At 39.0% G+C, this 15,515-nt stretch overlaps 1 protein-coding gene across 1 annotated transcript in view; it reads right to left on the reverse strand.

The window, feature by feature from the left end:
* Nucleotides 1-11,075: 11,075 nt before the first annotated feature.
* Nucleotides 11,076-15,515, reverse strand: part of Sim1 (SIM bHLH transcription factor 1) — a 77,329-nt gene continuing 72,889 nt past the window's right edge. Inside the window, exons 11-12 of the mRNA XM_059272424.1 lie at nt 15,061-15,460; nt 11,076-12,810 (exon numbers count right to left, since the gene is read on the reverse strand). Of these exons, the coding sequence (XP_059128407.1) occupies nt 12,080-12,810; nt 15,061-15,460 (1,131 nt within the window). The 3' untranslated portion in view covers nt 11,076-12,079. The remainder of the gene's footprint in view (nt 12,811-15,060; nt 15,461-15,515) is intronic.

Genomic DNA, 15,515 nt, shown 5'->3' on the forward strand with positions numbered 1-15,515 from the left:
TTAAGAAAGAGACTAGAACAGAGACAAAAATTCTTTGAAGAGCAACAGGGATGGTTTGAAGGATGGTTCAGAAGGTCCCCCTGGCTCACCACCCTTGTTTCCACCCTTCTGGGACCCCTTCTGATTCTATTACTCCTCCTGACATTCGGGCCCTGTATCCTAAGTAGACTTGTCCAATTTATCAGGGAACGCGTCTCTATTGTTCAGGCTTTGGTATTAACCCAGCAGTACCAAAGGCTTAACCAGATGGAACTCGAGCCACGTCACCAATCTTCCCCATGAATGGAGGATTCCATTCCCTAAATAAGAAAATGGGGGAATGAAAGACACCCAGCCTCCCCGCCTAACATAGCTTGGCTCAGCTGCTTTTGAATAAAGCCTGAGAGGTACTGAGGAGCTCAGTTAGCCACCTAGCCCCAGAGCGAGGAACTAAAAGGTCAGAAAAAGGTCGGGAAAACACCCTGTACCCTAGACAGAAGCTCGGGGAGAAACCACGAGCTGACCTGGGTTTGAACCTGGCCTCATCCAATCAGAACTGGCCTCATTTGCATCATCCAATCAAAACTCTGTAACCAGGCTTCTTGTTTCTGTACCCGTGCCCGACCCTATAAAAACCCTCTGCTCCAGCCCGTGGGCGCGCCAGTCACTTGAGCTTCTTGAGAGACTGTGTTGCCCCGGGTACCCGTGTTCCGGAATAAAGCCTCTTGCTGTTTGCATCTGATTCGTGGTTTCGGTGTGTTCCTTGGGCGAGGGTCTCTCCTGAGGGAAGACTGCCTTCGGGGGTCTTTCACTTCCACATGCTGAATTTAGAAGGAAAATAAAGGACATAAGAAACCACTTGGGCTATAAAAGGCGATAAGGGGGACAGGGAATAAGATAAAAGCGAATGTTATCAGAGTACATTATATGCATGTATGAAAAAGTTATGTTGAAACTTTGTTCAATTAAAATATACTCCAATAAAAATAATTGAAACAGGAAATCAGATTAGGCAGAATTCATATTATGGAAAAACACCAAAAAGTATTATGGATTAGATTACAAGTTATTTTTAATTTGGTCAGTGTGAGGATAGCATGATGTATGTATGTGTATGTATATACATGGAAAAGAATAAAAAATTGCAGCAATGCAAAGGACACAAAATCTCTAAAGAAGGATAGATAGCCAGAAAGCTATCTAAAGTAATAGGAAGGGGGTGGCAAAATTGTCCAGTATGTAAAGGTACTTGCGACCTAGCCTGATGACCTAATTTCAATGTTCAGAAATCACATAGTGAAAGGAGAGAACTGACTTCTGAAAGTTGTCCTATGACCTCCACATGTGTGTTGTGGTACATAAACATGCATAGACATGCACACACATAATAAATAAATAGATAAATAAACGTTAAAGGGGACTGGGGGTATGGATAGAGTAACAGAATTCTTATGACTTTTTATTTTTCTTTTTTATGATGCCATCTTATATTTTGCTAACATTTAGCAATATACTAGTAGTATCTATGAAAGGGAAACAAATTCCAAAAGTAAAGTCTACGTTTTACTTTAAAAAAAAAACATATTTGGAGGTGATGTCATAAATAAGTGAGTAAAGTGGTTGCTGAAAAGCAAGAAGACTGGAGTTCATGGATCCCCAGATTCCATGTAAAACTATTTGTGGCACAAGACTCCTGTGACAGGCCAGCCAATCTGTGAGCTCCAGGTTTAGTGAGAGACACAGTCTCAAAAAATAAGGTGGTTAGCAATCTTGGACATATACCCAAAGGATGCTCAATCATACCACAAGGACACTTGCTCAACTATGTTCATGGAAGCTTTATTCATAATAGCCAGAACCTGGAAACAACCTAGATGTCCCACTGAATGTCCTTCAGTCCCCAACAGAAGAATGGATAAAGAAAATGTGGCACATGTACACAATGGAATATTACTCAGCTGTTAAAAACAATGACATCATGAAATGGATGGAAATAGAAAAAAAATCATCCTGAGTGAGGTAACCCAGAACCAGAAAGACAAACAAGGTATGTACTTACTCACTTATAAGTGGATTTTAGCTATACTGTAAAGGATAACCATGCTACAATCCACACCCAGAGAGGCTAGGTAACAAGGAGGGTCCAAGGAGGACACTCTGATCTCCCTGGGAAGGGGAAATAGAATAGATTTCATTGGTGGACTGCGAGCGAGTAGGGATGGGTTACATGAGTGTTCAGGTGGAGGTTGGGTGGGGGTTGAGAGTATTGAAAGCCAACTGGAAGGAGGGGGCATTTTGGGGTCAGGTAGAAATCTGGTGCAAAGGAAACTCCCAGGAATCTACAATGATGACCCCAGCTACAACTCCTAGCAATTGCCGATAATGTAGCCTGAGCTGACCATCTCCTGTGATCATGCAAGACTTCCAGTGGAGGGACTGAAACACCAGTCCAGCCACATAACCTTTGATCTGCCTACGGGATATGCTGGAGTAAGGGTGGTGCAGAGATTGTGGTAGTGGCCAACCAATAACTGGTCCAGCCTGAGACCCATGCCATGAGAGTGAGTCCACCCCTGACACTTCCTGGAGTGCCAAGACCCAGAGACTGTATGGACCAGTATGCTGTACTCATAGATTGGTGCCTAGCCCAATTGCCATCAGAGAGGCTTCATCCAGCAACTAATGGAAACAGATGCAGACCTACAGCCAAACATTAGGCTGAGCTAGAGGAATCCTGCTAAAGAGAGGGAGAAAGGATTGTAGGGGTCAGAGAGGTCAATATCATCACAAGAAAACCCACAGAATCAACCAACCTGGGCTCATAGAGGCTCACAGAGACCGAATTGACATCCAAGGAGTCTACATGGGACTGATCTAGATTCTCCACATATGTGTGACAGCTGTGTAGCTTGGTCTTCTTGTGGGACTCCTAACAGTGGGTACAGGAGCTGTCTCTGACTCCTTTACTGGCTTTTGGGATCTATTTCTCATACTGGTTAGCCTTGCCCAGCCTTAATACAAGGCTGTTTAGTCTTACTGCAACGTGAATGCCATATTTTATGAATATCCATGGGAGGCCTGCACTTTTCTGAATAGAAACAGAGAAGTAGACGGGGAGGGCAGAGGGAAAGTGGGAAGAGGGACTGCTAGGAGATGAGGGAGGGGAAACTGTGGTTGGGATGTAAAATAAACAGATAAAATAAGGTAGATAACAAGTGAGGAAGACACTCAGTGTCGACTTCTGAACTCCACACACGTATACACATGCACCCGTACACACATACAGGAGCGTATACACACAAATAATACAAAATAAAGTAAAGAGACTCCAGGAGTCCAATTAGCGAGAAAGAGGAGGGTTTATATGAGCAAGAATTGTTGAGATCAAGGTTGGATAAAGCACAGAGACAAATAGCCAAACGAATGGAAACACATGAACTATGAACCAATGGCTGAGGGGCCCCCAACTGGATCAGGCCCTCTGAATAGGTGAGACAGTTGATTGGTTTGATCTGTTTGGGAGGCATCCAGGCAGTGGGACCGGGTCCTGTGCTCATTGCATGAGTTGGCTGTTTGAAACCTGGGGCCTATGCAGGGTCGCTTGGCTCGGCCTGGGAGGAGGGGACTGGACCTGCCTGGACTGAGTCTACCAGGCTGATCTCAGTCCTCAGGGGAGGCTTTGCCCTGGAGGAGGTGGCAATGGGGGGTGGGCTGGGGGGAAGGTGAGGGGGGCGGGAGGGGGGAGAACAAGGGAATCCGTGGCTGATATGTAGAACTGAATTGTATTGTAAAATAAAATTAAATTAAAAAAAAGTAAGGAGACAATTTTGATTTTAGTTTCATGTAAGAAAACCATTAATGTTAATTATATAGCAAATATAGGCGTTTAAACAAGGAACAGGTATGACCAGCAGATGTCTGTAAGCAGTATATAAATAAGCCTACTGGAATAAATCTCTTTTCCTGTCCACCCCCAAAAAATTCTTAGCAATGGGTAATTTTTAACTATATGACAAAATTGCAAGTGTATATGAAAAATTGTGCCTCTGACCTTTTAAATTAAAAAAGCAGGTTTTAGCATGGCATCATGAACAAGACCTGTCTAACCTGACTAATGGAGCATGTGATTAACACAGGACAAAAAAAATGGAAATTAGAGATGTGGAAATGCATAGAATAGTAAACCTGGTAACTGCCTGGATTATTTCTTCTCACATTAGATCCTAATTACCCATTTCCATGTGAACTCTGGTCTTACCCATAAGACTCTTTTGGTTATTTTTTTAAGGATATATACCAAAGAAAACTACCAGAATAGTTCTCACCAGAAACCAAGAAGAGATCCTTATTGCTCTGTAGTTACTACCAAGATTCCCTTTAAGGTTTAATTAGATGACATTCAAGCCAGATTCATAGGAATTACTCCTTACACAGGAATCTGGCCTGAGGAGAGCTAAGATAGCAGAGATAATTTACAAACCCTCAAATCAGGGCTATTTTACATATCTTCTACTCTGACAAACATTCCATTTGGGAATATAGCGCATAAGTTATAACACATAACTGTCGAGAAGGCCAAGAAAGAACTATAAGAAGTTTACCGTAACAGACTAGATGGACCTGGAAGAGTGCCCAGGTTCTTAACACCCCTGGCTGCAATAATTACCACAGCAGCCACAGGCTGATCTCAGCAGATGCTCACCACTGCTCGAAGACACCTTATGGGAACTGTCTGTGCTTGTAGATCAGCCTTCCTCTAGGCAGCATACAGGCAGTTTCTAGGCCTACTGAGAACATATGTAATGTGATAGCTGCACCAGCCACTGCTCTATCTACAGAATACCCTTAAAGCCAAGTGCCTGGTGCTGGGGGAACGGGTCATTTGGAAAATGCTGGTCATATAAGCATGAGGACCTGAGTTTGACCCTCAGCATCCACATAAAAGCCAGGGATGCTGGTGTTCATGTGTATGCCCTTCATTTGGGAAGGTGGAGACAGGAGGATCTCTGGAGCTCTCTAGTCTGCCTAATGACCAAGCTAAAAGGCCAAGGGACCTTGACAAGAATAAGGTGGATGGCTCCTGAAGAATGACTCCCAACATTGTCCTCTGGACAAAAGATGTGCTCACAGACACATATGAGTGTGTATGTGCACACATACACAATGCATCTGTTGCACACCTATCCTAGTTCTTGAATTAGTAAGCTTTGGTTAGATTTTTAAAGATTTTTAAAATTATTTTCAATTATACATTTGCATGTGTGTCAGTATTGAGGTTTGTGTACATGAGTGCAAGTGTCTGTGGAGGCCAGAAGAGGGCATTAGATACCCTGGAGATGGAGTTGCAAGCAGGTGTGAGCTGTACTGAGGTACCGTGACCTGAATTCAGGTCCTCTGCAAGAGAAGCAATTTAAGCTGGGCGTTGGCTGCGCATGCCTTTAATTCCAGCACTCGGGAGGCAGAGGCAGGCGGATCTCTGTGAGTTCGAGGCCAGCCTGGTCTACAAATCAAGTTCCAGGAAAGGCGCAAAGCTACACAGAGAAACCCTGTCTCAAAAAACCATTGAGAGAGAGAGACAGAGAGACAGAGAGACAGACAGAAAGACAGACAGACAGAGAGACAGAGACAGAGAGAGACAGAGACAGAGAGACAGAGAGAGAGAGAGAGAGAGAGAGAGAGAGAGAGAGAGAGAGAGAGAGAAGAAATTTAACCACTGAGCCATTTCTCTTTTGTTGAATTCTTATCCGAAGAAAAATGAAAGCTTTCCATGAAACAAAGCAGACTCTTCAGTGACGATATCATGAAAGGTTATGCTTGAGTTCATAATCTGAAAATGTATATTCCTAATTACTACTTAAATTAATTATATTTTGTTAATTGAAATTACCTCTAAGAACACAGGCAAATATCAGGGACAAGAAACACGGTTCAGTGGCGTAGTGCTTGCTGAGCACACACAAAGCTCCACATAGTATGACGATTTTTTTTAAATTAAACATCATAGGAAACCTGTGTGAACAACTTTACTACAGGCATATTCAACTCCAGACATCAGAGCAGAAAGGTAGAATTGTGTTCAAGGGGCCCACGGGGTTGGCCTGGTCCTCTTAAAGCTAGTATTCTTGCATCAGTGAAACTGGAGAACAGCAACTCTAGCATAAAGAAAATGCCAGGGGGCTGCTGGACTGATTTGTTTTATGCAACTACCATTTAGACAACACTTTCATTCCCTGTCTGTAGTATTATGATTATTATTACATAAGGAAAGCAGAACAAATCAAGGTAATGTTCTAGACCAAATGTGGGAAGTTCAAATTTCATCTCTACCCTATCTTTGTGACTGAACAACTTAAGGATTCTGAATCTCAGTCCTTCAATACTAAAGTGGGGAGCATTGGAATCTACCTCTCTGGTAGGAAGTAATCTTCTTTCATTCTTTTATAATGACCTGAGTTTGGTTTATGACTAACACATGATGGCTCTTTTTAAAGAGAATTTTATTTGGAATGAAAATATAGAGTCGCCGGGCGGTGGTGGCGCACGCCTTTAATCCCAGCACTCGGGAGGCAGAGACAGGCGGATCTCTGTGAGTTCGAGGCCAGCCTGGGCTACCAAGTGAGTTCCAGGAGAGGCGCAAAGCTACACAGAGAAACCCTGTCTCGAAAAACAAAAAAACAAAAAAACAAAAAAAAAAAAAAAGAAAATATAGAGTCATCTCTTCCACTTCCTCTGGGGAGGGGGCAAAGGGCAGGGTGGGGAGATGTTCACTTAAAATACACAAGAGCTTGCCTTGCTGTGAAAACCTTCCTTGGTAACAATGACAAAAGCCAGATGGTAGTTCCAATCTAGACCCTAGGATGGGGCAGGAAATATTCCATTTTATGATTATTTAAAGAATTTATATTTTCTTCAAAGCACATGAGGTCTAACATGGGGTCTAACAAAACAGAACCCTTGTGGAGTAGTTTCTGCATGTGCACAAGCTTCTGCTCGTGCACAAGCTTCTGCTCTTGGGTCTCTGTGCATGGTGTGTTTGTAGAGAGTTGAGCAACATAACCCAATCAAAAGCTAAAATGGCTGTCTGTAGAGCACCAGCCTGACTGACAAATCTGCTTTGTCCAGTAAACATTCTTCTTTGAATGAATGATTCAGACTCAAACTGCATGTTGGTAACTATATTTTAAACCAAAAATTCCTCACATAATAAATACATTTTATGGACATTAACTTCAATTTTACTTCAGAAAGCTATTTACAATATAAATAATTATAAATGGAAACACTTTGCAAGATATCATTGACATAGCTATTATTTTCTACTTTACATTCCAAAGTAAAAGTTCAAATTACAAGTTTATACTACAATATCACTAAAAACTATACATTGAAAGAGGGTATTTTGAACCAGTATCTTCTCTCACAAATATAATCCTTTTTATAGCATGTCAGTCAAAAAACAAGCATAAAATATTTTATCTTTCTTGAAGTGCCTCTTGTTTCTTTTCTTTTTTTGAAAAGAAGTTACAATTATTGGAAAAATTTGTGCATGCCAATTTCATTTCTTTTGAAATGTAAACACACCTTAATTATTAGGTAGAAATTTAATATGATCAGATGTGTCTAAGATTATCATACCTCTTTCCTTGTTTATGAAGGCAAACTTTACACAGCAAATCCCAGTAAATAAAACTACAATGATTAGCTTAAAATTATGAACTAGAATTTCTTGTGTGAATCATCATACATTCACATTGGAGATAGAATATTTATAAATTCTCAAAGTAATATAAAAGTCATTTTGTGTGTGTGTGTGTGTGTGTGTGTGTGTGTGTGTGTGTGTGTGTGTGTGGTATTTTCTGCACAGTGCACAGTTTTAGAGAAGGAACGCTGAACAAATGTCTATATGGAACTGAGTGTCATCTTACCTTTTGAATGTAAGCACTACCCGTACAACCTTTGTGCACAAGAAATTAACACCACACAAAACTTTCCCCCAAGAACATTTCCTATTTATGATACACTTGCATGTATCCACAGCTGTTCTGTCACTCAATTAAAATTTAGAATGTCTTATTTACCATATATTTTCACAGTAAGAGCTAGCCAACAGATTTTTACCTACAGTGAAATCCTTACTCACAAAAACCTGACATTTACATGAACACTCAGTTACTTATCTGGAGGACTTACATTCTTTGTTAAGTCATTCAGAAAACTGGATGTGTGTCTACATCTATCATTTGAGTGAACTAAGAAGCCAAAGCCAGACATTCGATTTTTTTTTTTTAATAAGAAGGACTGTACCACAGTGTAAGCTATTCCTGGCAAGATAAGTGATTCCCAGTCAAATCTTCAGCTTTTACTCTATTACTCTCAATTACTGCTAGCACTAATAGATCATACAAATAGCTTAGTGATTAACTGGTTCTGAGAGACAGAATCAGACAGAGAGATACTGAGCAAAAGACAGAGTTATAAAACAGCAAGTCTGTATTCAGAGTGTTTCCAGCTATATTATCACGTGATCTAGATCTTGTGGGAGGCTTTCATTTTATTTAAAAATATCTATTCATACTTTCCAAATAATCTCGCATTAGAATTAAAGTCCACATAAAAAAGAAATGGAAATGGAACATATTATCCTTTTAAGGAGACCTCATTCAAGCTTATTTTAAGTGGGATTCTCTGCCCAAAGGCAGCATGTGGCAGCAGGGTGCAGACGTTAAGAATAGTATTTGCTGGGAATACTCCAGCCCTATAAACTACAATCAGAAAATAATAAGTAGTTTTCTGTATGAACACTGAAGAAATTGTTTATTACATCCTGTCTGGTTTTGAATGTCCTATCAGTTTTGACATAGTGTCTTATACAGGCAAGTACAATTTAGAAATGCTGTCACATTAGATTTTGCATGTGATGTCAAAAGATTTGTGGGGCCAGAGCATACATAAATGTCTGATCTACACTGTCTCTGACCTTAAAAATACATCCAAAAAGAATATATCAACTATATGTTCTCAATAATAATTTTAACAGAATTTTCACAAGGAAGATTGGGGAAATAGATATTTCATTGGTCATACACAGTTTTAAATTTTATCTTGGTAAAGAAAGTAAATGGGCATCAGAGATAGTCTTACTATTTCCAGATAAAATTGGCTTTTTAGAAACTAATGAATTGTGCATGTTGTAGTGATATAAACGGATGTAACATTTTTATGAATTCCCAAAGTGATAGAAGGAAACATGCTTCTCAGGCTTTCAATTTTTAGCAAAGATGGGAAAAATCAAGGATTAAAAATAAAACTAATTTAAGTTTAATTTTAATTGCTTAAGTTATTGGGAATGTGTTTATTTTACATCCCATATTTTTAAGACACAGATAATTCTTTATGAGCAAATATGTTCCTGTAGAGAACAAAATAATGTAGATTACAAATACATTTTATGTATCTATATGAACAGTAAGAAGTCACCTAGTTGTAAAAGGTCAATTAATTTTGAGTCATTTAAATAATCATGCCATTCTGCAAAACAATGTAAGATAGATATATATATATATATATATATATATATATATATATATACCATATATATATATATATATATATATAGTGAGTCTATGAGGCATTATATGCAATATTATAAAATTGCCACTGCAAAATTGACATTTGTTTAATTAAATTAATGGCTAATGTATTTTAAATGGATCAATCTACCAAAAATGTTAACCAAAATATAATTTAGAAGATTCTGTCTTTTTTTGAAAAATATTAGTTCTGGCATTCTGGGAAGCATTGCTCCTCCTTATGAGGCTTTGTCTGTGGAGTCCACAATTTATTTTTGTATAAACTATCTTCCACATTAAAAACTCCACTGGAATTCCTTTAGTAACAATCTTCTCTTTAGTGTTAGTTCATATTCCTAGGTTCTTCTTTCTATTTCTTACAGAAGGTACCTCTGATACACAGCAATAGAACTTACTTGTATAGATTTTCTGCCCAAAATACATATTTATCAAATATTTGTGTCTGATCTACAGAATTCTGCAAAACCATCACAACTCGGAAAACATTTCTCATGTTGAAATTTTATACAAATCATCTATCCTATGTGTTTCTCAGAAATAATTTTCTCAAAATTACTGAATATTTCGCTTATGGAGTTCAAATTTTAGTTTTCACTGTCCTTTCAGCATTTTTGAAAGTATATTTAAGAACATAAGCTATTTTCTCACTGACTTGCACCTGTCTTCGTTTTCATTGATAATATTATTCTGTTATACTAAAGTAGTTAATTTTATGTAGCTTCATGTACAAACAACCCAATGTTCAACTCTAAGTTTATTGTCATACAGACTGTCACCAGATGACTGTGTTGAGTGATGAAAATACAGTACTAATCCCTGAGTGTCCAATGCCATGTAATGTTTTCATAATCGTCAAGTCCTTCCAGTACATTCTCCCCCTTAAATATGGCAAAAGTAACAGGCATGGGAATCCCAAAAAAAATATTATCCATGAAACTTTTCTAACCAAACATGTCATTTTTCTTTGAATAGTAGAGAATAGTGCATTAAGTAAATCTTCCTTTTTTTTTTCTTCCACTTCATGAATTTCTACCATCTACATTTGGATCTAAGAGAGAATTGACTATAACTCCTCCTGCCTGAAAGAGACCACACATTGCTTAAGTAACAAAGTATCTAGACCTCTGAATGTATGGAAAATCCACAGCTACCAATCTTAAAATCTCATAGCAGAGATTTAACTGTTTACAAGTTTACTTCCATTGCACCAATGAATCACAGAACCATAGACAAGAGCTGCCTTTCAGACCAGAAAACCAAGATGCAGGGACTGTGAGTAATGTATCTATGATCCCAAAATTAAGTGACAGGAAAGAGCAGAATGGAAACCCAGAGATCTTAGCATCTAGTTTACTGAACTTTTTATATGGACATAGGAGCAAGTATGTTGTTTTCAGTGTGTACAAACAGCAAAGAAAGTCAACATTTTTCCATGTGAATTTCCCATGCACCTTTGGAAGCACTTGTCTATCTGCCTAAGCTTTTATCTTAGACTCTCTCTATGACACACTGTCGTATCTGTGTTTTCAAATGTTTTAAAACACTTATCCTGTTGTCTTGTAGTACTTTACAGAGCTTCCTTAGTTACTTTTGCACTTATCAGCATTTTGTCTGGGTAAACTGGTTTAAATTTCTTATTTGTGTATTTTGTACACTAGCCCCCAAAATATTGTTTACCTGTTTCAGTCTCAAAAGTTGTTTTGAGATTTAGTATCATTCTACACTGCTTTGCCCTTTCCTTCACTAATCCACTTACAATTGAGTAGGCTACGTTTTTTACGTGTCTCCGAACATTTCAATGCTACGACTTAGAAAGATCCTTACTGTTATGTCAATCCAATCCTGGTCCATGTCTAACTCAAAAGTAAGGTGGAAAATCACTACTTCCTGATTGCTTGTAATGGATACCAGGTGAAAACACACTTGTGTACTGTAACCAGCACCATTTCTCTAGTGAACCAAATGGGTGGACTAGTTTAAAACCATGAAGAAGAAGAAACAAGTTTACAAGACATATCCTTCTCTTCTTTAGTTATTTTGAGAACTGGTGTTTCCTTAAGAAGCTTTATGTGACAGGTAAGAAAAAGTACCCATTTTGTGTATTTATGCATGTGAAGTGTACGTAGCAGTTTGTAAGTAGCATAAGGTCTATGTGTATGAATTCTATTAGATTGTCACGACACAATGTTTTCATTCATCAGCCCTTCCAAGTGGCATATATGCTTAATTTGCATTAGTATTTTTCAATCCAAATATATCTATTATGGTTCTGCTATAATATGTGGGCAATTTCTGTATTCATTTTAGCTCAATTATCTGTGTATAACCCTGAATGTTGGTAATGTTTTTGTTTTGTATTCCCCCCCCACAGGAACTCGTGTCAAATAGCCAGAAACTTTAATTTAGACTTTCTAACAATCTGTGGTATAGTAAATGCTGCTAATGGGGTATTAAACTATAAATGTGTTTCAGAGACCCTTGAAAAAAAAACAAAATATCTTAGAAAAACATCAGCTTCCATTGGTTATTATAACAGATGTTCCCTTGTGTCCTTGTGCTGGGTCTGGCTGCATCCTCAGATGGGAAGTTACATCAAAGTGTGAGCCATTGCAGCCCAAGGAATAGTTTCTAATAGTTTCACTGTCATATAAATGCTCCAGGGCATATCCAGTTAATGTATAGGCATGCTTATCAAAATACTGCCGGTGGGAGCCAAAGCAGTTTGGAGAAATGGCAGGATGCTCTCCTGTTGTCTGATGAGGAGACATATCTGAATGTAGGTAGTCTTTAGCCAAGATCAAACTGGACTTTGTAATGCGATCAGAACTGGGACTACTTATCCGAGACAGTGCAGTGGGGCTGTTGTCATAGTCGTTGTCATGAGGGCTGAGCATCTTCCCCTCTCTCTGCTGGACATGGTCACATGGTGAAGTGCTGGCCAGAGCAGAGCTGTGGCAGACTTCCCCTGCCGGTGGGGCCTGTTGATAGTTTGCAAAACAGATGGAGTGTTTTTTCCCAGCTCCATTAATGGACGCCAGTTGGTCTGGAGGAGCTTTCCTTAGCTGTAATCTATTCTCCTCCTCTTTAATCATCTGCTGCGTGGCTCTTATGAGAGTTTCAATTTTGCTAGGTTCATGTGGGCTGTTTTGATACTGTTCGGTGCGGTATCGGTCACCTGATTCACTGGCTGACCCAGGGTCTGGAGAGCTGACCACGCTATCTTCATCCCAGTGACCTCGACCTACATCATAAAAAATAAAAAGTAGATATTGTCAAAGTTCACACACACACACACACACACAAGTGCATTTCTTTCCTAGAAAAAAAAACTTACATCTTTCATTTTAATGCAATATTGGAAATAGAAACAGGCCTATATGACAGAATATTGACATTTGTATAAGAATTCAGATATATGTTGGATTCATATGTAATCAATGGGTTTCAATTGCAGATAACATTTATAAAATGCTTCTTAGAAGATAAACTTCATTCATGAGTTGTGAATGTCAATTAGTAAAACAGTAAAGTACATTCATATTTCCCTATGTATGTATGTTATTGGACATACACATCTACAAATAATACGAGGAAGGTGAATACAATTTGTTTTTGTTATTAGAATGTTTTCAGTTGCATTTAAAGAAGACAATTGTATAAGCTGAACTATTATATTTTTTAAAAAGTCATTGAAAATTTTTAATAATTCTTGGTTTATTTTAAATGAGATTACACTAAAGCTCTAATGTTAGCTTTTTAAAAAATTGGGAATTGATACAAATGCTTGTATATGGGTGTGTGGATGGATAGATGATATAGCTGTAGAGATATGTTGTCATAACTAAAAGTACTTTGTTATCAACAGTAGGGTAAGCATATTAGTTTGGAGGTAACAATGGAAACTTTGGTTATTTCTGAAATAGAATTCCTATTATTGTTGATTTTTTTTTTTTTTTTTGGTTTTTCGAGACAGGGTTTCTCTGTGTAGCTTTGCACCTTTCCTGGATCTCGCTCTGTAGACCAGGCTGGCCTCAAACTCACAAAGATCCACCTGCCTCTGCCTCCCAAGTGCTGGGATTAAAGGCGTGTGCCACCACCGCCCGGCAAATATTGGCATTTTTATAACAACTTGTTCTCAACCAAGGTGGCAGATCTAACACTGAAGAGTAATTTATTCAAAATGTATTTCAGAAACTGAATTATTCTCAGTCTGAAAAAATACAAAGTGTGAAACTAAAAGAAAGCAGGGACATATGAGCCATAAAAACTGCTTAATTTTGCAGAAGAGACCTATATCACACAGACCATTCCTTCCTTTCCTCTTTTCTTGTTTTATTTCTAACATTTTCTTTCAGCCATATAGATTAAGCCATATAGGTTTGTTTCTCACCTTTATCTGGCAAGTAATTGTGCTTTGCCCTGGGTTTCCATTACCAGACTACCAAAATGTTCCTTGGTTCTTAACAGTTTGTTTACTCAAAAGAAAAGCAGAAAAATAAAATGCAACAATGGAAAGAAGTTAAAATTGCTCATGGAAGTATCTGCCAGGGGACGTTGTGATGAGGACATGATCTATCTAGCACATTTCTCACACTAAGAGCAGGGAGAAAACTAACAGGGCCTTCATAATGTCACTGACTTTTAATAAAATAGGGAAATTATCAAAGACCTGCCTAGAGCTATACTTAGAATGATCAGGACAGACTCTTAACTCATTTTTTTGAAGAAGAAGAAGTAATTACCAAACTAATTTACTTTGTAATTTACAGAATAATTTAGTTTGAAGAAAGTATTACCCATTTTCAAAATTTTAACACTAGTCCATTTCTCTGGGCTGGTAAAGCTGTGTAACTATCCCAAGGTGAAAATCCAGATGGTTTCTCCTTTTTTTTTTTTTTTTTTTTAGTTTTTGGTTTTTCTGTTTAACAGCCCTGGCTGTCCTGGAACTCGCTCCATAGACCAGGCTGGCCTCACAGAGATCTGCCTGCCTCTGCCTCCCGAGTGCTAGAATTAAAGGCGTGCACCACCACTGCCCTCTCCACCTTTTTAAAGGTAGTATTTTGCTTGTCATGGTGATGGGAGGCAGTACTGGGACTTGATTCCCAGAGAAGCTATACATGTCTGCACAAAGCCATAGTCCACTAAGCAAAGACTGCCCTGTCCAACACAGCAACAGTGCCCTTGCTGATAGACAGCTGCTGAGAGGATACCTAGGAGAAGACACTGCAAACTCTAAATGCAGCTACAAATTCAACAGATTTATAAATTGCTGATGTTTAATTTCTATTCTTTATGGTTTTTAAAATAAGAAATTTTTTTCTCATCTGTCATAAATATGCTAACACTACCAAAATAAATACACTTAAGCTGAGTGGACTAAGTTCTTAAAATCCCACTGGTGTGGATTTCTGTAAAAGGTAGAAAACCACTGGGGTCAGTCTCTCCAGTGTACAGCCTCCTGCTGAGGATCTGGTACCCCTCAAGCTCTTACCATGGATTCTGTGGACAGAGGTGATATGCGGCATGCTGTTCTCATAGGTTTCTCTGCTCTCCGGGGAAACCTTGGTAAGCGGCAAGGCTGCTCGAGAGCCCCACCAGGGATCTCTCCCAGTTGGTGGTGCTCCTAAGAAGTACCTGCCTGCCTCGCAGCGGCCCCCCTCACAGGCTTGAGTGTGGAAGTGCCTGTCCTCCACCAGCCTGGAGTGGTCCAGGGCAAAGCCATAGCAGAGAGAGCTGCGATCTGGGAACTGCCTATAGGCACATGACACTTCGTGCTGAGAAACAGGCCTCTCTGGGTCCAGGAGCTGTGGGGAGGCAGTATCAGTCAGGGGACTTCCACCCCACTGGCTGTCATGGTCAGATTCCGATCTTTCAGTGTGGAATCCCGAATACTGAAACCAAAGGGGACAATATCAATAATAAATAAATTAGATTAAAATTTTTTTA

Source organism: Peromyscus eremicus, chromosome 8b (genome assembly GCF_949786415.1).
Source record: "Peromyscus eremicus chromosome 8b, PerEre_H2_v1, whole genome shotgun sequence".
Taxonomy (NCBI): Eukaryota; Metazoa; Chordata; class Mammalia; order Rodentia; family Cricetidae; genus Peromyscus; species Peromyscus eremicus.